Raw genomic sequence first — 26,659 nt, 5'->3', positions numbered from 1 at the left:
AAGGAATTGAGAGGTCAGACAGCCTGCTCTCTCCAAGTGAAAATCCCTGCAGTGTTCCTTGGAGGATCTTGGTCAATTTAGCAGAAGATTTATAGTCAAAAGCTGTGACCAAAAAACATTTAGCGGTTGACGGGAATGTCTGTTTTGAACACAGGCAGGTTAGTAGGTTAGTTTCCTCCTGTAATGCAGGAAACCTCCTGTAATGCAGGAAACCTCCTGTGATGTGTAATGCAGGAAACCTCCTGTGATGTGTAAACCAGGAAACCTCCTGCGATGTGTAATGCAGGAAACCTCCTGTGATGTGTAATGAAGGAAACCTCCTGCGATGTGTAATGCAGGAAACCTCCTGTAATGCAGGAAACCTCCTGTGATGTGTAATGCAGGAAACCTCCTGTGATGTGTAATGGAACGTTAAGCTTCCAACACTTAGAACCGAGATGATTACACTCAGAGGACAGGAGAACATCCCCAAGAAGATCAACTGTCTCTTACGGTCCTTACCTCTCAATTCTCTACTCTCTACGGGACTATAGTACCCTACTATAAACTCTCTTATGGTTACTGTACTATAGTACCCTACTATAAACTCTCTACGGGACTATAGTACCCTACTATAAACTCTCTTAGGGTTACTGTACCATAGTACCCTACTATAAACTCTCTTAGGGTTACTGTACTATAGTACCCTACTATAAACTCTCTACGGGACTATAGTACCCTACTTCATACTGTCTTAGGGTTACTGTACTATAGTACCCTACTATAATCTCTCTATGGGACTATAGTACCCTACTATAAACTCTCTTGGGGTTACTGTACCATAGTACCCTACTATAAACTCTCTTATGGTTACTGTACTATAGTACCCTACTATAAACTCTCTACGGGACTATAGTACCCTACTATAAACTCTCTTAGGGTTACTGTACCATAGTACCCTACTATAAACTCTCTTAGGGTTACTGTACTATAGTACCCTACTATAAACTCTCTTAGGGTTACTGTACTATAGTACCCTACTATAAACTCTCTACTGGACTATAGTACCCTACTTCATACTCTCTACGGGACTATAGTACCCTACTTCATACTGTCTTAGGGTTACTGTACTATAGTACCCTACTATAAACTATCTACGGGACTGTAGTACCCTACTTCATACTCTCTTAGGGTTACTGTACTATAGTACCCTACTTCATACTCTCTACGGGACTATAGTACCCTACTATAAACTCTCTACAGGACTGTAGTACCCTACTTCATACTGTCTTAGGGTTACTGTACTATAGTACCCTACTATAAACTATCTACGGGACTGTAGTACCCTACTTCATACTGTCTTAGGGTTACTGTACTGTAGTACCCTACTTCATACTCTCTACGGGACTGTAGTACCCTACTTCATACTCTCTTAGGGTTACTGTACTATAGTACCCTACTATAAACTATCTACGGGACTGTAGTACCCTACTTCATACTGTCTTAGGGTTACTGTACTGTAGTACCCTACTTCATACTCTCTTAGGGTTACTGTACCATAGTACCCTACTATAAACTCTCTACGGGACTATAGTATCCTACTATAAACTCTCTTAGGGTTACTGTACTATAGTACCCTACTATAAACTATCTACGGGACTGTAGTACCCTACTTCATACTCTCTTAGGGTTACTGTACCATAGTACCCTACTTCATACTCTCTTAGGGTTACTGTACCATAGTACCCTACTATAAACTCTCTTAGGGTTACTGTACTGTAGTACCCTACTTCATACTCTCTACGGGACTGTAGTACCCTACTTCATACTCTCTACGGGACTGTAGTACCCTACTTCATACTCTCTTAGGGTTACTGTACTATAGTACCCTACTTCATACTGTCTACGGGACTGTAGTACCCTACTATAAACTCTCTTAGGGTTACTGTACTGTAGTACCCTACTTCATACTGTCTACGGGACTGTAGTACCCTACTTCATACTCTCTTAGGGTTACTGTACTATAGTACCCTACTATAAACTCTCTTAGGGTTACTGTACTATAGTACCCTACTATAAACTCTCTTAGGGTTACTGTACTGTAGTACCCTACTTCATACTGTGTACGGGACTGTAGTACCCTACTATAAACTATCTTAGAGTTACTGTACTATAGTACCCTACTATAAACTCTCTTAGGGTTACTGTACCATAGTACCCTACTATAAACTCTCTTGGGGTTACTGTACCATAGTACCCTACTATAAACTCTCTTGGGGTTACTGTACTATAGTACCCTACTATAAACTCTCTACGGGACTATAGTACCCTCCTATAAACTCTCTTAGGGTTACTGTACTATAGTACCCTACTATAAACTCTCTACGGGACTATAGTACCCTACTATAAACTCTCTTAGGGTTACTGTACTATAGTACCCTACTATAAACTCTCTACGGGACTATAGTACCCTACTATAAACTCTCTACGGGACTATTACACCCTACTTCATACTGTCTTAGGGTTACTGTACTGTAGTACCTTACTATAAACTCTCTACGGGACTGTAGTACCCTACTTCATACTCTCTACGGGACTGTAGTACCCTACTTCATACTGTCTTATGGTTACTGTACTATAGTACCCTACTTCATACTCTCTACGGGACTGTAGTACCCTACTATAAACTCTCTTAGGGTTACTGTACTATAGTACCCTACTTCATACTGTCTACGGGACTGTAGTACCCTACTTCATACTCTCTTAGGGTTACTGTACTATAGTACCCTACTTCATACTGTCTACGGGACTGTAGTACCCTACTATAAACTCTCTTAGGGTTACTGTACTGTAGTACCCTACTTCATACTGTCTACGGGACTGTAGTAGCCTACTATAAACTCTCTTAGGGTTACTGTACCATAGTACCCTACTATAAACTCTCTTAGGGTTACTGTACTGTAGTACCCTACTATAAACTCTCTTAGGGTTACTGTACTGTAGTACCCTACTTCATACTGTCTACGGGACTATAGTACCCTACTATAAACTCTCTTAGAGTTACTGTACTATAGTACCCTACTATAAACTCTCTTAGGGTTACTGTACCATAGTACCCTACTATAAACTCTCTTGGGGTTACTGTACCATAGTACCCTACTATAAACTCTCTTGGGGTTACTGTACTATAGTACCCTACTATAAACTCTCTACGGGACTATAGTACCCTCCTATAAACTCTCTTAGGGTTACTGTACTATAGTACCCTACTATAAACTCTCTACGGGACTATAGTACCCTACTATAAACTCTCTTAGGGTTACTGTACTATAGTACCCTACTATAAACTCTCTACGGGACTATAGTACCCTACTATAAACTCTCTACGGGACTATTACACCCTACTTCATACTGTCTTAGGGTTACTGTACTGTAGTACCCTACTATAAACTCTCTACGGGACTGTAGTACCCTACTTCATACTCTCTACGGGACTGTAGTACCCTACTTCATACTGTCTTATGGTTACTGTACTATAGTACCCTACTTCATACTGTCTACGGGACTGTAGTACCCTACTTCATACTCTCTTAGGGTTACTGTACTATAGTACCCTACTTCATACTGTCTACGGGACTGTAGTACCCTACTATAAACTCTCTTAGGGTTACTGTACTGTAGTACCCTACTTCATACTGTCTACGGGACTGTAGTACCCTACTATAAACTCTCTTAGGGTTACTGTACCATAGTACCCTACTATAAACTCTCTTAGGGTTACTGTACTGTAGTACCCTACTATAAACTCTCTTAGGGTTACTGTACTGTAGTACCCTACTTCATACTGTCTACAGGACTATAGTACCCTACTATAAACTCTCTTAGAGTTACTGTACTATAGTACCCTACTATAAACTCTCTTAGGGTTACTGTACCATAGTACCCTACTATAAACTCTCTTGGGGTTACTGTACCATAGTACCCTACTATAAACTCTCTTGGGGTTACTGTACTATAGTACCCTACTATAAACTCTCTACGGGACTATAGTACCCTCCTATAAACTCTCTTAGGGTTACTGTACCATAGTACCCTACTATAAACTCTCTTAGGGTTACTGTACTATAGTACCCTACTATAAACTCTCTCTTTCCCCTCAGTGCTGTGTTGAGCCTTGTATACAGAGGTATAAAGGTGCTGTCTGTATGTTATCCTCAGTGCTGTGTCCCTCTGTTTGACAGGTGCTGTCTGTATGTTATCCTCAGTGCTGTGTTCCTCTGTTTGACAGGTGCTCTCTGTATGTTATCCTCAGTGCTGTGTCCCTCTGTTTGACAGGTGCTGTCTGTATGTTATCCTCAGTGCTGTGTCCCTCTGTTTGACAGGTGCTGTCTGTATGTTATCCTCAGTGCTGTGTACCTCTGTTTGACAGGTGCTGTCTGTATGTTATCCTCAGTGCTGTGGTCCTCTGTTTGACAGGTGCTGTCTGTATGTTATCCTCAGTGCTGTGTCCCTCTGTTTGACAGGTGCTGTCTGTATGTTATCCTCAGTGCTGTGTCCCTCTGTTTGACAGGTGCTGTCTGTATGTTATCCTCAGTGCTGTGGTCCTCTGTTTGACAGGTGCTGTCTGTATGTTATCCTCAGTGCTGTGTCCCTCTGTTTGACAGGTGCTGTCTCTATGTTATCCTCAGTGCTGTGTCCCTCTGTTTGACAGGTGCTGTCTGTATGTTATCCTCAGTGCTGTGTCCCTTTGTTTGACAGGTGCTGTCTGTATGTTATCCTCAGTGCTGTGGTCCTCTGTTTGACAGGTGCTGTCTGTATGTTATCCTCAGTGCTGTGTCCCTTTGTTTGACAGGTGCTGTCTGTATGTTATCCTCAGTGCTGTGGTCCTCTGTTTGACAGGTGCTGTCTGTATGTTATCCTCAGTGCTGTGTCCCTCTGTTTGACAGGTGCTGTCTGTATGTTATCCTCAGTGCTGGTCCTCTGTTTGACAGGTGCTGTCTGTATGTTATCCTCAGTACTGAGGTCCTCTGTTTGACAGGTGCTGTCTGTATGTTATCCTCAGTGCTGTGTACCTCTGTTTGACAGGTGCTGTCTGTATGTTATCCTCAGTGCTGTGGTCCTCTGTTTGACAGGTGCTGTCTGTATGTTATCCTCAGTGCTGTGGTCCTCTGTTTGACAGGTGCTGTCTGTATGTTATCCTCAGTGCTGTGGTCCTCTGTTTGACAGGTGCTGTCTGTATGTTATCCTCAGTGCTGTGGTCCTCTGTTTGACAGGTGCTGTCTGTATGTTATCCTCAGTGCTGTGGTCCTCTGTTTGACAGGTGCTGTCTGTATGTTATCCTCAGTGCTGTGGTCCTCTGTTTGACAGGTGCTGTCTGTATGTTATCCTCAGTGCTGTGTTCCTCTGTTTGACAGGTGCTGTCTGTATGTTATCCTCAGTGCTGTGTCCCTCTGTTTGACAGGTGCTGTCTGTATGTTATCCTCAGTGCTGTGTTCCTCTGTTTGACAGGTGCTGTCTGTATGTTATCCTCAGTGCTGTGTCCCTCTGTTTGACAGGTGCTGTCTGTATGTTATCCTCAGTGCTGTGGTCCTCTGTTTGACAGGTGCTGGGAGCAGAATATCAACATGCAGTACTGGTGGATCATACGTTCTCCTATACTGTTAGCAGTTGTGGTAAGTACCCTTTTGGTTGGTGTCTTTCAAAGGCCTTCTCCAACCGGATCTCTATATCTCTCTCCAGCCCCTTCTCGCTCTCTACCTCTCCCTCTCCCTTCCAGCCTGTATCTATAGTCCCAGTCAGTTTAGACAGTATAGACACACCTACTCATTCCAGTCATGTATCTATAGTCCCAGTCAGTTTAGACAGTATAGACACACCTACTCATTCCAGTCATGTATCTATAGTCCCAGTCAGTTTAGACAGTATAGACACACCTACTCATTCCAGTCATGTATCTATAGTCCCAGTCAGTATAGACAGTATAGACACACCTACTCATTCCAGTCATGTATCTATAGTCCCAGTCAGTATAGACACACCTACTCATTCCAGTCATGTATCTATAGTCCCAGTCAGTATAGACACACCTACTCATTCCAGTCATGTATCTATAGTCCCAGTCAGTATAGACACACCTACTCATTCCAGTCATGTATCTACAGTCCCAGTCAGTTTAGACAGTATAGACACACCTACTCATTCCAGTCATGTATCTATAGTCCCAGTCAGTTTAGACAGTATAGACACACCTACTCATTCCAGTCATGTATCTATAGTCCCAGTATAGACACACCTACTCATTCCAGTCATGTATCTATAGTCCCAGTATAGACACACCTACTCATTCCAGTCATGTATCTATAGTCCCAGTATAGACACACCTACTCATTCCAGTCATGTATCTATAGTCCCAGTCAGTTTAGACAGTATAGAAACCCCACCTCTTTAAGGAATACCTAGGATAGGATAAGTAATCCCTCTCACCCCACCCCCCCTAAGTTTTAGATGCACTATTGTTAAGTGACTTTCCCACTGGATGTCATAAGGTGAATGCACCAATTTGTAAGTCGCTCTGGATAAGAGCGTCTGCTAAATGACTTAAATGTAAATGTAAATGTAAATCTATAGTCCCAGTATAGACACACCTACTCATTCCAGTCATGTATCTATAGTCCCAGTATAGACACACCTACTCATTCCAGTCATGTATCTATAGTCCCAGTATAGACACACCTACTCATTCCAGTCATGTATCTATAGTCCCAGACAGTATAGACACACCTACTCATTCCAGTCATGTATCTATAGTTCCAGTCAGTTTAGACAGTATAGACACACCTACTCATTCCAGTCATGTATCTATAGTCCCAGTCAGTTTAGACAGTATAGACACACCTACTTATTCCAGTCATGTATCTATAGTCCCAGTATGGACACACCTACTCATTCCAGTCATGTATCTATAGTCCCAATTTAGACAGTATAGACACACCTACTTATTCCAGTCATGTATCTATAGTCCCAGTCAGTTTAGACAGTATAGACACACCTACTCATTCCAGTCATGTATCTATAGTCCCAGTATGGACAGACCTACTCATTCCAGTCATGTATCTATAGTCCCAATTTAGACAGTATAGACACACCTACTTATTCCAGTCATGTATCTATAGTCCCAGTCAGTTTAGACAGTATAGACACACCTACTCATTCCAGTTATGTATCTATAGTCCCAGTCAGTTTAGACAGTATGGACACACCTACTCATTCCAGTCATGTATCTATAGTCCCAGTATAGACACACCTACTCATTCCAGTCATGTATCTATAGTCCCAGACAGTATAGACAGTATAGACACACCTACTCATTCCAGTCATGTATCTATAGTCCCAGTCAGTTTAGACAGTATAGACACACCTACTCATTCCAGTCATGTATCTATAGTCCCAGTCAGTTTAGACAGTATAGACACACCTACTTATTCCAGTCATGTATCTATAGTCCCAGTATGGACACACCTACTCATTCCAGTCATGTATCTATAGTCCCAATTTAGACAGTATAGACACACCTACTTATTCCAGTCATGTATCTATAGTCCCAGTCAGTTTAGACAGTATAGACACACCTACTCATTCCAGTCATGTATCTATAGTCCCAGTATAGACACACCTACTCATTCCAGTCATGTATCTATAGTCCCAGTCAGTATAGACACACCTACTCATTCCAGTCATGTATCTATAGTCCCAGTCAGTATAGACACACCTACTCATTCCAGTCATGTATCTATAGTCCCAGTCAGTTTAGACAGTATAGACACACCTACTCATTCCAGTCATGTATCTATAGTCCCAGTCAGTATAGACACACCTACTCATTCCAGTCATGTATCTATAGTCCCAGTCAGTATAGACACACCTACTCATTCCAGTCATGTATCTATAGTCCCAGTTCAGACACACCTACTCATTCCAGTCATGTATCTATAGTCCCAGTATAGACACACCTACTCATTCCAGTCATGTATCTATAGTCCCAGTCAGTTTAGACAGTATGGACACACCTACTCATTCCAGTCATGTATCTATAGTCCCAGTATAGACACACCTACTCATTCCAGTCATGTATCTATAGTCCCAGTATAGACACACCTACTCATTCCAGTCATGTATCTATAGTCCCAGTCAGTTTAGACAGTATAGACACACCTACTCATTCCAGTCATGTATCTATAGTCCCAGTCAGTTTAGACAGTATAGACACACCTACTCATTCCAGTCATGTATCTATAGTCCCAGTATAGACAGTATAGACACACCTACTCATTCCAGTCATGTATCTATAGTCCCAGTCAGTTTAGACAGTATAGACACACCTACTCATTCCAGTTATGTATCTATAGTCCCAGTCAGTTTAGACAGTATGGACACACCTACTCATTCCAGTCATGTATCTATAGTCCCAGTATAGACACACCTACTCATTCCAGTTATGTATCTATAGTCCCAGTCAGTTTAGACAGTATAGACACACCTACTCATTCCAGTCATGTATCTATAGTCCCAGTCAGTTTAGACAGTATAGACACACCTACTCATTCCAGTCATGTATCTATAGTCCCAGTATAGACAGTATAGACACACCTACTCATTCCAGTCATGTATCTACAGTCCCAGTCAGTTTAGACAGTATAGACACACCTACTCATTCCAGTTATGTATCTATAGTCCCAGTCAGTTTAGACAGTATAGACACACCTACTCATTCCAGTCATGTATCTACAGTCCCAGTCAGTTTAGACAGTATAGACACACCTACTCATTCCAGTCATGTATCTATAGTCCCAGTATAGACACACCTACTCATTCCAGTCATGTATCTACAGTCCCAGTCAGTTTAGACAGTATAGACACACCTACTCATTCCAGTCATGTATCTATAGTCCCAGTATAGACACACCTACTCATTCCAGTCATGTATCTATAGTCCCAGACAGTATAGACACACCTACTCATTCCAGTCATGTATCTATAGTCCCAGTATAGACACACCTACTCATTCCAGTCATGTATCTATAGTCCCAGTCAGTTTAGACAGTATAGACACACCTACTCATTCCAGTCATGTATCTATAGTCCCAGTATAGACACACCTACTCATTCCAGTCATGTATCTATAGTCCCAGTCAGTTTAGACAGTATAGACACACCTACTCATTCCAGTCATGTATCTATAGTCCCAGTATAGACACACCTACTCATTCCAGTCATGTATCTATAGTCCCAGTCAGTATAGACACACCTACTCATTCCAGTCATGTATCTATAGTCCCAGTCAGTATAGACACACCTACTCATTCCAGTCATGTATCTATAGTCCCAGTCAGTTTAGACAGTATAGACACACCTACTCATTCCAGTCATGTATCTATAGTCCCAGTATAGACACACCTACTCATTCCAGTTATGTATCTATAGTCCCAGTCAGTTTAGACAGTATAGACACACCTACTCATTCCAGTCATGTATCTATAGTCCCAGTCAGTTTAGACAGTATAGACACACCTACTCATTCCAGTCATGTATCTATAGTCCCAGTATAGACAGTATAGACACACCTACTCATTCCAGTCATGTATCTATAGTCCCAGTCAGTTTAGACAGTATAGACACACCTACTCATTCCAGTTATGTATCTATAGTCCCAGTCAGTTTAGACAGTATAGACACACCTACTCATTCCAGTCATGTATCTACAGTCCCAGTCAGTTTAGACAGTATAGACACACCTACTCATTCCAGTCATGTATCTATAGTCCCAGTATAGACACACCTACTCATTCCAGTCATGTATCTACAGTCCCAGTCAGTTTAGACAGTATAGACACACCTACTCATTCCAGTCATGTATCTATAGTCCCAGTATAGACACACCTACTCATTCCAGTCATGTATCTATAGTCCCAGACAGTATAGACACACCTACTCATTCCAGTCATGTATCTATAGTCCCAGTATAGACACACCTACTCATTCCAGTCATGTATCTATAGTCCCAGTCAGTTTAGACAGTATAGACACACCTACTCATTCCAGTCATGTATCTATAGTCCCAGTATAGACACACCTACTCATTCCAGTCATGTATCTATAGTCCCAGTCAGTTTAGACAGTATAGACACACCTACTCATTCCAGTCATGTATCTATAGTCCCAGTATAGACACACCTACTCATTCCAGTCATGTATCTATAGTCCCAGTCAGTATAGACACACCTACTCATTCCAGTCATGTATATATAGTCCCAGTCAGTATAGACACACCTACTCATTCCAGTCATGTATCTATAGTCCCAGTCAGTTTAGACAGTATAGACACACCTACTCATTCCAGTCATGTATCTATAGTCCCAGTCAGTATAGACACCATTCCAGTCATGTATCTATAGTCCCAGTTCAGACACACCTACTCATTCCAGTCATGTATCTATAGTCCCAGTATAGACACACCTACTCATTCCAGTCATGTATCTATAGTCCCAGTCAGTTTAGACAGTATAGACACACCTACTCATTCCAGTCATGTATCTATAGTCCCAGTATAGACACACCTACTCATTCCAGTCATGTATCTATAGTCCCAGTATAGACACACCTACTCATTCCAGTCATGTATCTATAGTCCCAGTCAGTTTAGACAGTATAGACACACCTACTCATTCCAGTCATGTATCTATAGTCCCAGTCAGTATAGACACACCTACTCATTCCAGTCATGTATCTATAGTCCCAGTCAGTATAGACACACCTACTCATTCCAGTCATGTATCTATAGTCCCAGTCAGTATAGACACACCTACTCATTCCAGTCATGTATCTATAGTCCCAGTCAGTTTAGACAGTATAGACACACCTACTCATTCCAGTCATGTATCTATAGTCCCAGTCAGTATAGACACACCTACTCATTCCAGTCATGTATCTATAGTCCCAGTCAGTATAGACACACCTACTCATTCCAGTCATGTATCTATAGTCCCAGTTCAGACACACCTACTCATTCCAGTCATGTATCTATAGTCCCAGTATAGACACACCTACTCATTCCAGTCATGTATCTATAGTCCCAGTCAGTTTAGACAGTATGGACACACCTACTCATTCCAGTCATGTATCTATAGTCCCAGTATAGACACACCTACTCATTCCAGTCATGTATCTATAGTCCCAGTATAGACACACCTACTCATTCCAGTCATGTATCTATAGTCCCAGTCAGTTTAGACAGTATAGACACACCTACTCATTCCAGTCATGTATCTATAGTCCCAGTCAGTTTAGACAGTATAGACACACCTACTCATTCCAGTCATGTATCTATAGTCCCAGTATAGACAGTATAGACACACCTACTCATTCCAGTCATGTATCTATAGTCCCAGTCAGTTTAGACAGTATAGACACACCTACTCATTCCAGTCATGTATCTATAGTCCCAGTCAGTGTAGACACACCTACTCATTCCAGTCATGTATCTATAGTCCCAGTCAGTATAGACAGCATAGACACACCTACTCATTCCAGTCATGTATCTATAGTCCCAGTCAGTATAGACACACCTACTCATTCCAGTCATGTATCTATAGTCCCAGTCAGTATAGACAGTATAGACACACCTACTCATTCCAGTCATGTATCTATAGTCCCAGTCAGTATAGACACACCTACTCATTCCAGTCATGTATCTATAGTCCCAGTCAGTATAGACACACCTACTCATTCCAGTCATGTATCTATAGTCCCAGTCAGTATAGACAGTATAGACACACCTACTCATTCCAGTCATGTATCTATAGTCCCAGTCAGTATAGACAGTATAGACACACCTACTCATTCCAGTCATGTATCTATAGTCCCAGTATAGACAGTATAGACACACCTACTCATTCCAGTCATGTATCTATAGTCCCAGTCATTGTAGAATAATAGTGAAGACATCAAAACGATGAAATAACAAACAAAGAAATAGTCAAAAAATGAAGAAAATCCCTTGAATGAGGTGTTTCCAACCGGTTGACTGGTACTGTATGTAAAGAGTGAATGAGGTGTTTCCAACCGGTTGACTGGTACTGTATGTAAAGAGTGAATGAGGTGTTTCCAACCGGTTGACTGGTACTGTATGTAAAGAGTGAATGAGGTGTTTCCAACCGGTTGACTGGTACTGTATGTAAAGAGTGAATGAGGTGTTTCCAACCGGTTGACTGGTACTGTATGTAAAGAGTGAATGAGGTGTTTCCAACCGGTTGACTGGTACTGTATGTAAAGAGTGAATGAGGTGTTTCCAAACGGTCATTTCTCCTCCCATTCATACAATATTCTCCTACCACTGACCTTAAACATGTAGACAGTGTTGAAGGGTATCTCCTACCACTGACCTTAAACATGAAGACAGTGTTGAAGGGTATCTCCTACCACTGACCCTGACCTTAAACATGTAGACAGTGTTGAAGGGTATCTCCTACCACTGACCTTAAACATGTAGACAGTGTTGAAGGGTATCTCCTACCACTGACCTTAAACATGAAGACAGTGTTGAAGGGTATCTCCTACCACTGACCCTGACCTTAAACATGTAGACAGTGTTGAAGGGTATCTCCTACCACTGACCACTGACCCTGACCTTAAACATGTAGACAGTGTTGAAGGGTATCTCCTACCACTGACCTTAAACATGTAGACAGTGTTGAAGGGTATCTCCTACCACTGACCTTAAACATGTAGACAGTGTTGAAGGGTATCTCCTACCACTGACCTTAAACATGAAGACAGTGTTGAAGGGTATCTCCTACCAATGACCCTGACCTTAAACATGTAGACAGTGTTGAAGGGTATCTCCTACCACTGACCTTAAACATGTAGACAGTGTTGAAGGGTATCTCCTACCAATGACCCTGACCTTAAACATGTAGACAGAGTTGAAGGGTATCTCCTACCACTGACCTTAAACATGAAGACAGTGTTGAAGGGTATCTCCTACCACTGACCCTGACCTTAAACATGTAGACAGTGTTGAATGGTATCTCCTACCACTGACCCTGACCTTAAACATGTAGACAGTGTTGAAGGGTATCTCCTACCACTGACCTTAAACATGTAGACAGTGTTGAAGGGTATCTCCTACCCTGACCTTAAACATGTAGACAGTGTTGAAGGGTATCTCCTACAGTGACCTTGAACAGTGTTGAAGGGTATCTCCTACCACTGACCTTAAACATGTAGACAGTGTTGAAGGGTATCTCCTACCACTGACCTTAAACATGTAGACAGTGTTGAAGGGTATCTCCTACCACTGACCTTAAACATGTAGACATGTTGAAGACAGTGTTGAAGTGGAAGGGTATCTCCTACCACTGACCTTAAACATAAACATGTAGACAGTGTTGAAGGGTATCTCCTACCACTGACCTTAAACATGAAGACAGTGTTGAAGGGTATCTCCTACCACTGACCTTAAACATGTAGACAGTGTTGAAGGGTATCTCCTACCACTGACCTTAAACATGAAGACAGTGTTGAAGGGTATCTCCTACCACTGACCTTAAACATGACAGTGTTGAAGGGTATCTCCTAAACAAACATGTAGACAGTGTTGAAGGGTATCTCCTACCACTGACCTTAAACATGTAGACAGTGTTGAAGGGTATCTCCTACCACTGACCTTAAACATGAAGACAGTGTTGAAGGGTATCTCCTACCACTGACCTTAAACATGTAGACAGTGTTGAAGGGTATCTCCTACCACTGACCTTAAACATGTAGACAGTGTTGAAGGGTATCTCCTACCACTGACCTTTAAACATGTAGACAGTGTTGAAGGGTATCTCCTACCACTGACTCCTACCACTGACCTTAAACATGAAGACCCTGACCTTAAACATGTAGACAGTGTTGAAGGGTATCTCCTACCACTGACCTTAAACATGTAGACAGTGTTGAAGGGTATCTCCTACCACTGACCTTAAACATGTAGACAGTGTTGAAGGGTATCTCCTACCACTGACCCTGACCTTAAACATGTAGACAGTGTTGAAGGGTATCTCCTACCACTGACCTTAAACATGTAGACAGTGTTGAAGGGTATCTCCTACCACTGACCTTAAACATGTAGACAGTGTTGAAGGGTATCTCCTACCACTGACCCTGACCTTAAACATGTAGACAGTGTTGAAGGGTATCTCCTACCACTGACCTTAAACATGTAGACAGTGTTGAAGGGTATCTCCTACCACTGACCTTAAACATGTAGACAGTGTTGAAGGGTATCTCCTACCACTGACCTTAAACATGTAGACAGTGTTGAAGGGTATCTCCTACCACTGACCTTAAACATGTAGACAGTGTTGAAGGGTATCTCCTACCACTGACCTTAAACATGTAGACAGTGTTGAAGGGTATCTCCTACCACTGACCTTAAACATGAAGACAGTGTTGAAGGGTATCTCCTACCACTGACCCTGACCTTAAACATGTAGACAGTGTTGAAGGGTATCTCCTACCACTGACCTTAAACATGTAGACAGTGTTGAAGGGTATCTCCTACCACTGACCTTAAACATGTAGACAGTGTTGAAGGGTATCTCCTACCACTGACCCTGACCTTAAACATGTAGACAGTGTTGAAGGGTATCTCCTACCACTGACCTGTAGACAGTGTTGAAGGGTATCTAAACATGTAGACAGTGTTGAAGGGTATCTCCTACCACTGACCTTAAACATGTAGACAGTGTTGAAGGGTATCTCCTACCACTGACCTTAAACATGTAGACAGTGAAGGGTATCTCCTACCACTGACCTTAAACATGTAGACAGTGTTGAAGGGTATCTCCTACCACTGACCTGACCTAAACATGTAGACAGTGTTTGGGGAAAGTTAAACATGTAGACAGTTTGAAGGGTATCTCCTACCACTGACCTTAAACATGTAAGACAGTGTTGAAGGGTATTCCTTCCACTGACCTTAAACATTGATGAGACCTTAAACATGTAGACAGTGAAGGGTATCTCCTACTGACCTTAAACATGTAGACAGTGTTGAAGGGTATCTCCTACCACTGACCCTGAGTAGACAGTGTTGAAGGGTATCTCCTGTGTTGAAGGGTTTGATGTCATGACCTTAAACATGTCCCAGTGTTGAAGGGTATCTCCTACCACTGACCCGACAGTGTTGTTAATGTCCCGACATGGTTTGACAGTGTTGAAGGGTTTCCTACCACTGACCTTAAACATGAAGACAGTTTGGTTTGATGTCCCCACTGACCTGTCATGTAGACAGTTTGAAGTCTCCTACCACTGATGTTATGACCTTAAACATGTTTGATGTCCCCATGTTATGGTTTGATGTCCCGATGTCATGGTTTGATGTCCCCATGTTATGGTTTGATGTCCTACCACTGATTAAACATGTAGACAGTTTGAAGTCCCTATGTTATGGTTTGAACATGTCCCGATGTCATGGTTTGATGTCCTTGTTATGGTTTGATATACATCAGACAGACTAGCTGATGTAATGTTATGGTTTGATGTCCCATGTTATGGTTTGATGTCCCAATGTTATGGTTTGATGTCCCGATGTTTTGGTTTGATGTCCCGATGTCATGGTTCGATGTCCCGATGTTATGGTTCGATGTCCCGACCCCACTTTCCTAGCCCCTAACCACTCCAATGTGACCATGGAGTTATTAATAGCCTCCTCCTGGAAGGGCTGACTGTATATAAGAGGGAGATTCGTCACGGCAACCGTCACATCAGACAGACTCTCCAAGTCAACATACCACCTTTATAGTAGGTCAGAATTCAACAGTCTATCTTTCCTCCATATCCGTTTGGGTGTTCTGATGAAGTCCTGACCCAGTTGGACCCCCTGCTGCCCCGCCATGACCACGGTGTTAATGAAAGGTCAGAACATGGGTTTATAGATTCTAAATTCTCAGTCTGAAGTGGTAGCCTGTACTCTGGCTAAATATTACTGCTGTAATAATTAGCGTTGTTGGGTTTGAATGTATAGGAGGAGAGGCTACTTCGTGGTCCTTCTGTAGCTCAGTTGGTAGAGCATGGCGCTTGTAACGCCAGGGTAGTGGTTTCGATTCCCGGAACCACCCATACGTAGAATGTATGCACACATGACTGTAAGTCGCTTTGGATAAAAGCGTCTGCTAAATGGCATATATTATATATTATTATTATTATAGGGAGATTCGTCACGGCAACCGTCACATCAGGGCTGAAACCCAAAGAGCACCACATCCAGTTCACTGTGTAGGGAACAGTGTGTCATTTGGAACACCGTCTGCGTGCGCCCTGAGTAGTTCACTGTGTAGGGAACAGTGTGTCATTTGGAACACCGTCTGCGTGCGCCCCGAGTAGTTCACTGTGTAGGGAACAGTGTGTCATTTGGAACACCGTCTGCGTGCGCCTTGAGTAGTTCACTGTGTAGGGAACAGTGTGTCATTTGGAACACCGTCTGCGTGCGCCCTGAGTAGTTCACTGTGTAGGGAACAGTGTGTCATTTGGAACACCGTCTGCGTGCGCCCTGAGTAGTTCACTGTGTAGGGAACAATGTGTCATTTGAAACACTGCCTGTGTGCGCCCTGAGTAGTTCACTGTGTAGGGAACAGTGTGTCATTTGAAACACTGCCTGTGTGCGCCCTGAGTAGTTCACTGTGTAGGGAACAGTGTGTCATTTGAAACACTGCCTGTGTGCGCCCTGAGTAGTTCACTGTGTAGGGAACAGTGTGTCATTTGAAACACTGCCTGTGTGCGCCCTGAGTAGTTCACTGTGTAGAGAACAGTGTGTCATTTGGAACACCGCCTGCGTGCGCCCTGAGTAGTTCACTGTGTAGGGAACAGTGTGTCATTTGGAACACCGTCTGCGTGGCCTGAGTAGTTCACCCCGTGTAGGGAACAGTGTGTCATTTGAAACACTGTGTGTGCGCCCCGAGGGTTCACTGTGTAGCAGTGTGTCATTTGAAACACTGCCTGTGTGCGCCCTGAGTAGTTCACTGTGTAGGGAACAGTGTGTCATTTGAAACACTGCCTGTGTGCGCCCTGAGTAGTTCACTGTGTGTACCCCGAGGGGCGCAGCGGTCTAAGGCACTGTGTGTACCCCGAGGGGCGCAGCGGTCTAAGGCACTGTGTGTACCCCGAGTGGTGCAGCGGTCTAAGGCACTGTGTGTACCCCGAGGGGCGCAGCGGTCTAAGGCACTGTGTGTACCCCGAGGGGTGCAGCGGTCTAAGGCACTGTGTGTACCCAGAGGGGTGCAGCGGTCTAAGGCACTGTGTGTACCCCGAGTGGTGCAGCGGTCTAAGGCACTGGATCTCAGTGCTAGCGGTGTCACTACAGACCCTGGTTCGATTCCAGGATGTAGGGTGACTGGGAGTCCCATAGGGCGGTGCACAATTAGCCCGCAGTCGTCCGGGTTTGGCCTGAACAGGCCGTCATTGTAAATAAGAATTTGTTCTTAACTGACCTGACTGGTTAAATAAAGGTTCCATAAAACACCACAAACCACTCGAGTCGAGTTGAGTCGACATACTTTCCTAACATCAATCCTCTTCCTAAGTGGCTCTAGTTCCTGTACCTTACAGGAATTCCTGTGTTTGAGTTTTCACAGAGACAGAGGTGGTGAGGTCACTTCCTGCTTTGCTGTTTTACGTAGCCCGTGATAACACAACGCCACTCCCTCACCTCTTTATCCCGGTCTGTTTGGTTTAGGACACTCGTTTGAGTCAACGTCAGAGGACATAGTTGTATCTGTTCACGTAGCCCTCAACATGCTAGCCTGTCGTGTCAACTCCTATTTAAACATGCTAGCCTGTCGTGTCAACTCCTATTTAAACATGCTAGCCTGTCGTGTCAACTCCTATTTAAACATGCTAGCCTGTCGTGTCAACTCCTATTTAAACATGTTAGCCTGTCGTGTCAACTCCTATTTAAACATGCTAGCCTGTCGTGTCAACTCCTATTTAAACATGCTAGCCTGTTGTGTCAACTCCTATTTAAACATGCTATTTAAACATGCTAGCCTGTCGTGTCAACTCCTATTTAAACATGCTAGCCTGACGGTCCTATTTAAACATGCTCCTATTTAAACATGCTAGCCTGTCGTGTCAACTCCTATTTAAACATGCTAGCCTGTCGTGTCAACTCCTATTTAAACATGCTAGCCTGTCGTGTCAACTCCTATTTAAACATGCTAGCCTGTCGTGTCAAACATGCTAGCCTGTCGTGTCAACTCCTATTTAAACATGCTAGCCTGTCGTGTCAACTCCTATTTAAACATGCTAGCCTGTCGTGTCAACTCCTATTTAAACATGCTAGCCTGTCGTGTCAACTCCTATTTAAACATGCTAGCCTGTCGTGTCAACTCCTATTTAAACATGCTAGCCTGTCGTGTCAACTCCTATTTAAACATGCTGGCCTGATGGTCCTAGATCTGTTAGGACTGTCTAGCCTGTCGGTGTCAACTCCTATTTAAACATGCTAGCCTGTTGTGTCAACTCCTATTTAAACATGCTAGCCTGTCGGTCAACTCCTGTTTAAACATGCTACTGTCGTGTCAACTCCTATTTAAACATGCTAGCCTGTCGTGTCAACTCCTATTTAAACATGCTAGCCTGTCGTGTCAACTCCTATTTAAACATGCTAGCCTGTCGTGTCAACTCCTATTTAAACATGCTAGCCTGTCGTGTCAACTCCTATTTAAACATGCTAGCCTGTCAACTCCTATTTAAACATGCTAGCCTGTCAACTCCTATTTAAACATGCTAGCCTGTCGTGTCAAACTCCTATTTAAACATGCTAGCCTGTCGTGTCAACTCCTATTTAAACATGCTAGCCTGTCGTGTCAACTCCTATTTAAACATGCTAGCCTGTCGTGTAAACTCCTATTTAAACATGCTAGCCTGTCGTGTCAACTCCTATTTAAACATGCTAGCCTGTCGTGTCAACTCCTATTTAAACATGCTAGCCTGTAGTGTCAACTCCTATTTAAACATGCTAGCCTGTCGTGTCAACTCCTATTTAAACATGCTAGCCTGTTGTGTCAACTCCTATTTAAACATGCTGGCCTGAGGGTCCTAGATCTGTTAGGACTGTCGTCAACTCCTATTTAAACCTGATCCTAGCCTGTCGTGTCAACTCCTATTTAAACATGCTAGCCTGTCGTGTCAAAACATCCTATTTAAACATGCTAGCCTGTCGTGTCAACTCCTATTTAAACATGCTAGCCTGTCGTGTCAACTCCTATTTAAACATGCTAGCCTGTCGTGTCAACTCCTATTTAAACATGCTAGCCTGTCGTGTCAACTCCTATTTAAACATGCTAGCCTGTCGTGTCAACTCCTATTTAAACATGCTAGCCTGTCGTGTCAACTCCTATTTAAACATGCTAGCCTGTCGTGTCAACTCCTATTTAAACATGCTAGCCTGTCGTGTCAACTCCTATTTAAACATGCTAGCCTGTCGTGTCAACTCCTATTTAAACATGCTAGCCTGTCGTGTCAACTCCTATTTAAACATGCTAACTTTAAACATGCTAGCCTGTCGTGTCAACTCCTATTTAAACATGCTAGCCTGTCGTGTCAACTCCTATTTAAACATGCTAGCCTGTCGTGTCAACTCCTATTTAAACATGCTAGCCTGTCGTGTCAACTCCTATTTAAACATGCTAGCCTGTCGTGTCAACTCCTATTTAAACATGCTAGCCTGTCGTGTCAACTCCTATTTAAACATGCTAGCCTGTCGTGTCAACTCCTATTTAAACATGCTAGCCTGTAGTGTCAACTCCTATTTAAACATGCTAGCCTGTCAGGTCAACTCCTATTTAAACATGCTAGCCTGTCGTGTCAACTCCTATTTAAACATGCTAGCCTCCTATTTAAACATGACTAGCCTGTCATGTCAACTCCTATTTAAACATGCTAGCCTGTCGTACTCAGTCCTATTTAAACATGCTAGCCTGTCTGTCAACTCCTATTTAAACATGTTAGCCTGACGGTCCTAGATCTGTTAGGACTTCAGTCCTCCTATTTAAACATGCTAACCTGTCGTGTCAACTCCTATTTAAACATGCTAGCCTGATGGTCCTAGATTTTTGGACGTTGAAATTTAAATATTTCCTACGGTCCTAGATCGAGCTGTATGTGTCAACTCCTATTTAAACATGCTAGCCTGTCGTTACTCCTGAAACATGCTAGTCGTGTCAACTCCTATTTAAACATGCTAGCCTGTCGTGTCAACTCCTATTTAAACATGCTAGCCTGTCGAACTCCTATTTAAACATGCATTGCCAACTTTTTAAACATGCTAGCCTGTCATAGCCTATTTAAACATGCTAGCCATGACTAGGAGCAGATGAGTTGACTATACTGCCACAACGTCTGTAAAAGGCTACGGTCATTCAGTCCCAGTCAAATCAGTGTTAAACATTGCCTTCATTTCCTAAAATGTGCATAACCATCAATCGTGGAAGCATTGCCTTTAAAAGGTGCATAGCCATCAATCGTGGAAGCATTGCCTTTAAAAGGTGCATAGCCATCAATCGTGGAAGCATTGCCTTTAAAAGGTGCATAGCCATCAATCGTGGAAGCATTGCCTTTAAAAGGTGTATAGCCAACAATCGTGGAAGCATTGCCTTTAAAAGGTGTATAGCCCACAAAGCGCGGTCAGATTGATTCCCGTCCTAAGATTGTTTGGGATTTATTTTATTTGAACCTTTAATTAACAAGGCAAGTCAGTTAAGAACAAATTCTTATTTACAATGGTCCTTCTGTAGCTCAGTTGGTAGAGCATGGTGCTTGTAACGCCATGGTAGTGGGTTCGATTCCCGGGACCACCCATATGTAGAATGTATGCACACATGACTGTAAGTCGCTTTGGATAAAAGTGTCTGCTAAATGGCATATATTATTATTATTATTATATTACAATGACGGCGTACCCCGGCCAAACCGTAACCCGGACGATGCTGGGCCAATTGTGTGTCGCCCTGTCTTACAGTATGTACACTTCAGAAAAAAAGTCTTCCATAAGGGTTCTTCGGCTGTGCCCATAGGATAACCCTTTTTGGTACCAGGTAGAACCCTTTTTGGTTCCAGGTAGAACCCTTTTTGGTTCCAGGTAGAACCCTTTTGTATTCCAGGTAGAACCCTTTTTGGCTTCCATGTACAACCCTCTGTGTAAAGGGGTTCCACATGGAACTCAAAGGGTTCTACCTAGAACCAAAAATGGAACCAAAAATGTAAAACAAATTCTAAGAATTCTAAGAATGGAGTGCTACGGAGCTCTTTGCAAACCCACCACTGGTCTGTTCTGCATGTTGACAAGTCGTCACTTGTTTCTGACTTCCTGTTCTTTGCAGATTAACTTCCTGATCTTCATCCACATAATAAAGATCCTGGTGTCCAAACTGAGGGCTCACCAGATGAGATACTCCGACTACAAGTTCCGGTGAGCTCTTTCTTTCTTTCTTTCTTTCTTTCTTTCTTTCTTTCTTTCTTTCTTTCTTTCTTTCTTTCACAATGAAAACCCTTTCCTCTGTTTATAATATCATCAACCTAATCTCAGCTCTCTCTCTCTTCCTCTCTCTCTCCCCCTCTCCCTGCAACTCTCTAACCTTCTCTCCCTCCCTCCCCTCTCCCCCTCCCTCTCTCTCTCTCTCTCCCACCCTCACCCTCACCTCTCCCTCCCTCTCTCTTTCCCTCCCCTCTCCCCTGTCTCTCTCTCCCTCCCTCCCCTCTCCCCCTCCCTCTCTCGCTCTCTCCCACCCTCACCCTCCCCTCTCCCCTTCTCTCTCTTTCGCTCCAATCTCCCTCTCTCTCTCTCGCTCTCCCTCCATCCCTCCGCTCTCCCTCCCCTCTCCCCTCTCTCTCTCCCACCCTCCCATCTATCTATCTATCTATCTATCTATCTATCTATCTCTCCTCTCTCTCTCTCTCTCTCTCTCTCTCTCTCTCTCTCTCTCTCTCTCTCTCTCTCTCTCTCTCTCTCTCTCTCTCTCTCTCTCTCTCTCTCTCTCTCTCTCTCTCTCCCTCCCTCTCTCTCTCTCTCTCTCTCTCTCTCTCTCTCTCTCTCTCTCTCTCTCTCTCTCTCTCTCTCTCTCTCTCTCTCTCTCTCTCCCTCCCTCCCCTCCCTCTCTCTCTCTCTCTCTCTCTCTCTCTCTCTCTCTCTCTCTCTCTCTCTCTCTCTCTCTCCTCTCTCTCTCTCTCTCTCTCTCTCTCCCTCCCCTCTTCCTCCCCTCTCTCTCCCAGGTTGGCTAAGTCTACCCTGACCCTGATCCCTCTACTAGGGATACACTTGGTGGTGTTTGTCTTCGTGACGGATGAGTCCACCAAGGCCACCATCACCCTGCGTCTCACCAAACTCTTCATCGATCTCTTCTTCACCTCCTTCCAGGTCAGACACACACACACACACACACACACACACACACACACACACACACACACACACACACACACACACACACACACACACACACACACACACACACACACACACACACACACACACACACACACACACACACACACAGATGCACACACACACACAGATGCACACACACACACACAGATGCACACACACACACACAGATGCACACACACACACACACACACACACACACACACACACACACACACACACACACACACACACACACACACACACACACACACACACACACACACACACACACACACACACACACACACACACACACACACACACACACACACACTTGGAATCATGGGGTTGCTTCTCAGCCAAGGGAGTGGGCTCACTGACAATTTTGCCAAAGAACACGGCCATGAATAAAGAATGGTCCCAACACATCCTCCGGGAGCAACTTCTCCCAACCATACAGGAACAGTTTGGTGACGAACAATGCCTTTTCCAGCATGATGGAGCACTTTGCCATAAGGCAAAAGTGGTAACTAAGTGGCTCGGGGAACAAAACATTGATATTTTGGGTCCATGGCCAGGAATCTCCCCAGACCTTAATCCCATTGAGAACTTGTGGTCAATCCTCAAGAGGCGGGTGGACAAACAAAATCCCACAAATTCTGACAAACTCCAAGCATTGATTATACAATAATGGGCTGCCATCAGTCAGGATGTGGCCCAGAAGTTAATTGACAGCATGCCAGGGCGGATTGCAGAGGTCTTGAAAAAGAAGGGTCTACACTGCAAATATTGACTCTTTGCATCAACTTCATGTAATTGTCATTAAAAGCCTTTGACACGTATGAAATGCTTGTAATTATACTTCAGTATTCCAAAGTAACATCTGTCTAAAGACACTGAAGCTGCAAACTTTGTGGAAATTAATATTTGTATCATTCTCAAAACTTTTGGCCACGACTGTACAGCCGAGACACAGAACACAGCTTTCCCTCCTCTGTTACATTGTGAAAGTAAATGTAGTTGTGCCAAAACTGCCCGGGACACAGAACACAGCTTTCCCTCCTCTGTTACATTGTGAAAGTAAATGTAGTTGTGCCAAAACTGCCAGAGACACAGAACACAGCTTTCCCTCCTCTGTTACATTGTAGTTGTGTGACATTGACATACAGAGCCTGTCTGAAAGTAAGAAGGAGTCTGTTTTCTCTGGAGCCGTACTCAAGTCTCAGTCAGAGATCACACAGTAGAAGCCTGTGTGCAGTATGGAGTTGTGACAGTGACACTAACACCCCTCTACATCTGAGAGAAACAGAGAGAGAGAGAGACTCAGTGAGAGAGACTGAGGGAGAGAGAGAGAGAGAGACACACAAACATTGAGAAACACAGAGAGAAATTGAACAGTGACTCTAACAGTCCTGTACATCTGAGAAAAACCCAGAGAAAGATAGAGAGAGAGAGAGAGTGAGAGTGAGAGAGTGAGACTGCAGGGATGGTGCCAGGTTTCCTCCAGACGTGACGCTTGGCATTCAGACCAAAGACTTTTATCTTGGTTTCATCAGACCAGAGAATCCTTTAGGTGCCTTTGGGCAAACTTGAAGCGGGCTGTCATGTGCCTTTCACTGAGGAGTGGCTTCAGTCTGGCCACTCTAACGTAAAGGCCTGATTGGTGATGCTGCAAAGATGGTTTTCCTTCTAGAAGGTTCTCCCATCACCATAGAGGAACTCTGAAGCTCTGTCAAAGTGACCATCGGATTCTTGGTCACCTCCCTGACCAAGGTCCTTCTCCCCAGACTGCTCAGTTTGGCCGGGCGGCCAGCTCTAGGAAGAGTCTTGGTGGTTCAAAACTTCTTCCATTTCTTCCATTTTCTTCCATTTCTTCCATTTAAGAATGATGGAGGCCACTGTGTTCTTTCAGTTTCTTATTTTTTTAAATTTGTAAACATTTATAAAAAACGTTTTTGCTTTGTCATTATGGGGTATTGTGATGTCATTATGGGGTATTGTGATGTCATTATGGGGTATTGTGATGTCATTATGGGGTATTGTGATGTCATTATTGGGTATTGTGATGTCTTTATGGGGTATTGTGTGTAGATTGATGAGGATTTTTTAAAAATGAATTTAATCATTTTTAGAATAAGGCTGTAACGTAACAAAATGTGGAAAAAGTCACGGCGTCTGAATACCTTCAGAATGCACTGAATGTGTCGCATGTGATAATGGTTGTGTGTGTTGACGCAGATCTTGGTGTTTCTACAGGGTCTGCTGGTAGCTATCTTATACTGCTTTGTCAACAAAGAGGTAAGACCTCTCCTCCTCCTCTTCTTCTCTTTCTCCCTCTTTCATACTTCTTTCATGGAGGATGTATCCTCTCTGTTCCTCTTCTCTTGTTCACTAAATTTGGTCTCACATTTAGCTAAACAACTCTCAATTTAACGTGAACATCACACATAAAATCTCTGCTCTCTCTCTCTCCCCGCTCTCTCTCTCTCTCCCTCCTTCCTCTCTCTCTCACTTCTCTCTCTCTCTTTTATCTCTCTCTCTCCTCTTTATCTCTCTCTCTCTTTTCACCCTGTCTCTGTCTGTCTGTATTTCACTCTCTCTCTCTCTCTCTCTCCCTTCCTCCACACCCTTTTCTCTCTCCCTCTCCCCTCTCCCCTCTCCCCCAAGGTCCAGTCAGAGATCCTGAAGAAGTGGAAGCGTTGGAAGCTGGGTCGTAACATCGAGGAGGAGTACCGCCACACCTATAGCCAGACGCCCCACCTCAACACTAAGAGCAGCAGCCTGCTGGGTCACGGGCAAGCTCACGGGGTCACGACCCCTCGCACCCCTCCTCAATGCTCCTCTACCCCCCACCTCCCCGACATCACCACCTCCTCACCTGCTCCCCTGGCCAGGGCCCAGGCTGCTCCCCAGAGGAGAAGCACCTCCTGGTGGTGAGCTGTCAGAATGGCATGGGGCGGAGCAGGAAGAACACAGGGTCGTCCATGCAGTTTCCCTCCCTACCACGTGAGGGCACCATCAGCTGTAGTCACACACTGATAGAGGATCATATGGATGAAATCTGCTTGACGGACAGGGTGTCAGAGTGTTACGAGGCTCCTAGAGGAAATGCAGAGAGCCACCTCTGAGACTGGAGAGGATGGGGAAGATTAATAACGTAACACCCTGGTAACTACAGTAGAGACTGGAGAGGACGGGGAAGATTAATGACGTAACACCCTGGTAACTACAGCAGAGACTGGAGAGGATGGGGAAGATTAATGACGTAACACCCTGGTAACTACAGCAGAGACTGGAGAGGACGGGGAAGTTTAATGACGTAACACCCTGGTAACTACAGTAGAGACTGGAGAGGACGGGGAAGATTAATGACGTAACACCCTGGTAACTACAGTAGAGACTGGAGAGGACGGGGAAGATTAATGACGTAACACCCTGGTAACTACAGTAGAGACTGGAGAGGACGGGGAAGATTAATGACGTAACACCTTGGTAACTACATTAGAGACTGGAGAGGACGGGGAAGATTAATGACGTAACACCCTGGTAACTACAGTAGAGACTGGAGAGAACGGGGAAGATTAATGACGTAACACCCTGGTAACACTCTGGAGCTGGGCAGTGTGTTTCAGGAGAAGTGTGTTTCTCAATGGCCGTCACCCTGGACCTATGTTAATGAGCGAGATGGCCTTGACAGACCCAGGACCAGTGTATGTCTCAATGTTCGTATCGTCACCCTGAAACAGTGTTATTGGGAGAGAGAGACACCTACTCAACCCTCCAATCCACAGCCAAATGAGAGAAACATAGAACAAGCTAGACCTCCCATGTTGAACCCCTCTGACCCAGACCAGCCCGCCCATGTTGAACCCCTCTGACCCAGACCAGCCCTCCCATGTTGAACCCCTCTGACCCAGACCAGCCCTCCCATGTTGAACCCCTCTGACCCAGACCAGCCCTCCCATGTTGAACCCTCTGACCCAGACCAGCCCTCCCATCCCATGTTGAACCCTCTGACCCAGACCAGCCCTCCCATGTTGAACCCTCTGACCCAGACCAGCCCTCCCATGCCCCTCCCCAGACCAGCCCTCCCATGTTCTGACCCAGACCAGCCCTCCCATGTTGAACCCCTCTGACCCAGACCAGCCCTCCCATGTTGAACCCCTCTGACCCAGACCAGCCCTCCCATGTTGAACCCTCTGACCCAGACCAGCCCTC

At 44.1% G+C, this 26,659-nt stretch overlaps 1 protein-coding gene across 1 annotated transcript in view; it reads left to right on the top strand.

Moving 5' to 3' along the window:
• LOC124018371 (glucagon receptor-like) overlaps nt 1–26,371 on the top strand; it is a 42,655-nt gene extending 16,284 nt beyond the window's left edge. The window contains exons 9-14 of the mRNA XM_046333654.1: nt 5,582–5,651; nt 21,399–21,487; nt 22,288–22,432; nt 24,698–24,739; nt 25,109–25,235; nt 25,295–26,371. Of these exons, the coding sequence (XP_046189610.1) occupies nt 5,582–5,651; nt 21,399–21,487; nt 22,288–22,432; nt 24,698–24,739; nt 25,109–25,235; nt 25,295–25,569 (748 nt within the window). The 3' untranslated portion in view covers nt 25,570–26,371. The remainder of the gene's footprint in view (nt 1–5,581; nt 5,652–21,398; nt 21,488–22,287; nt 22,433–24,697; nt 24,740–25,108; nt 25,236–25,294) is intronic.
• Nucleotides 26,372–26,659: the final 288 nt, after the last annotated feature.

Source organism: Oncorhynchus gorbuscha, unplaced genomic scaffold (assembly GCF_021184085.1).
Source record: "Oncorhynchus gorbuscha isolate QuinsamMale2020 ecotype Even-year unplaced genomic scaffold, OgorEven_v1.0 Un_scaffold_489, whole genome shotgun sequence".
In the NCBI taxonomy this organism is placed as follows: Eukaryota; Metazoa; Chordata; class Actinopteri; order Salmoniformes; family Salmonidae; genus Oncorhynchus; species Oncorhynchus gorbuscha.
The sequence above is the reverse complement of the archived record's forward strand: the minus strand, read 5'-3'. Positions and strand labels throughout refer to the sequence as shown.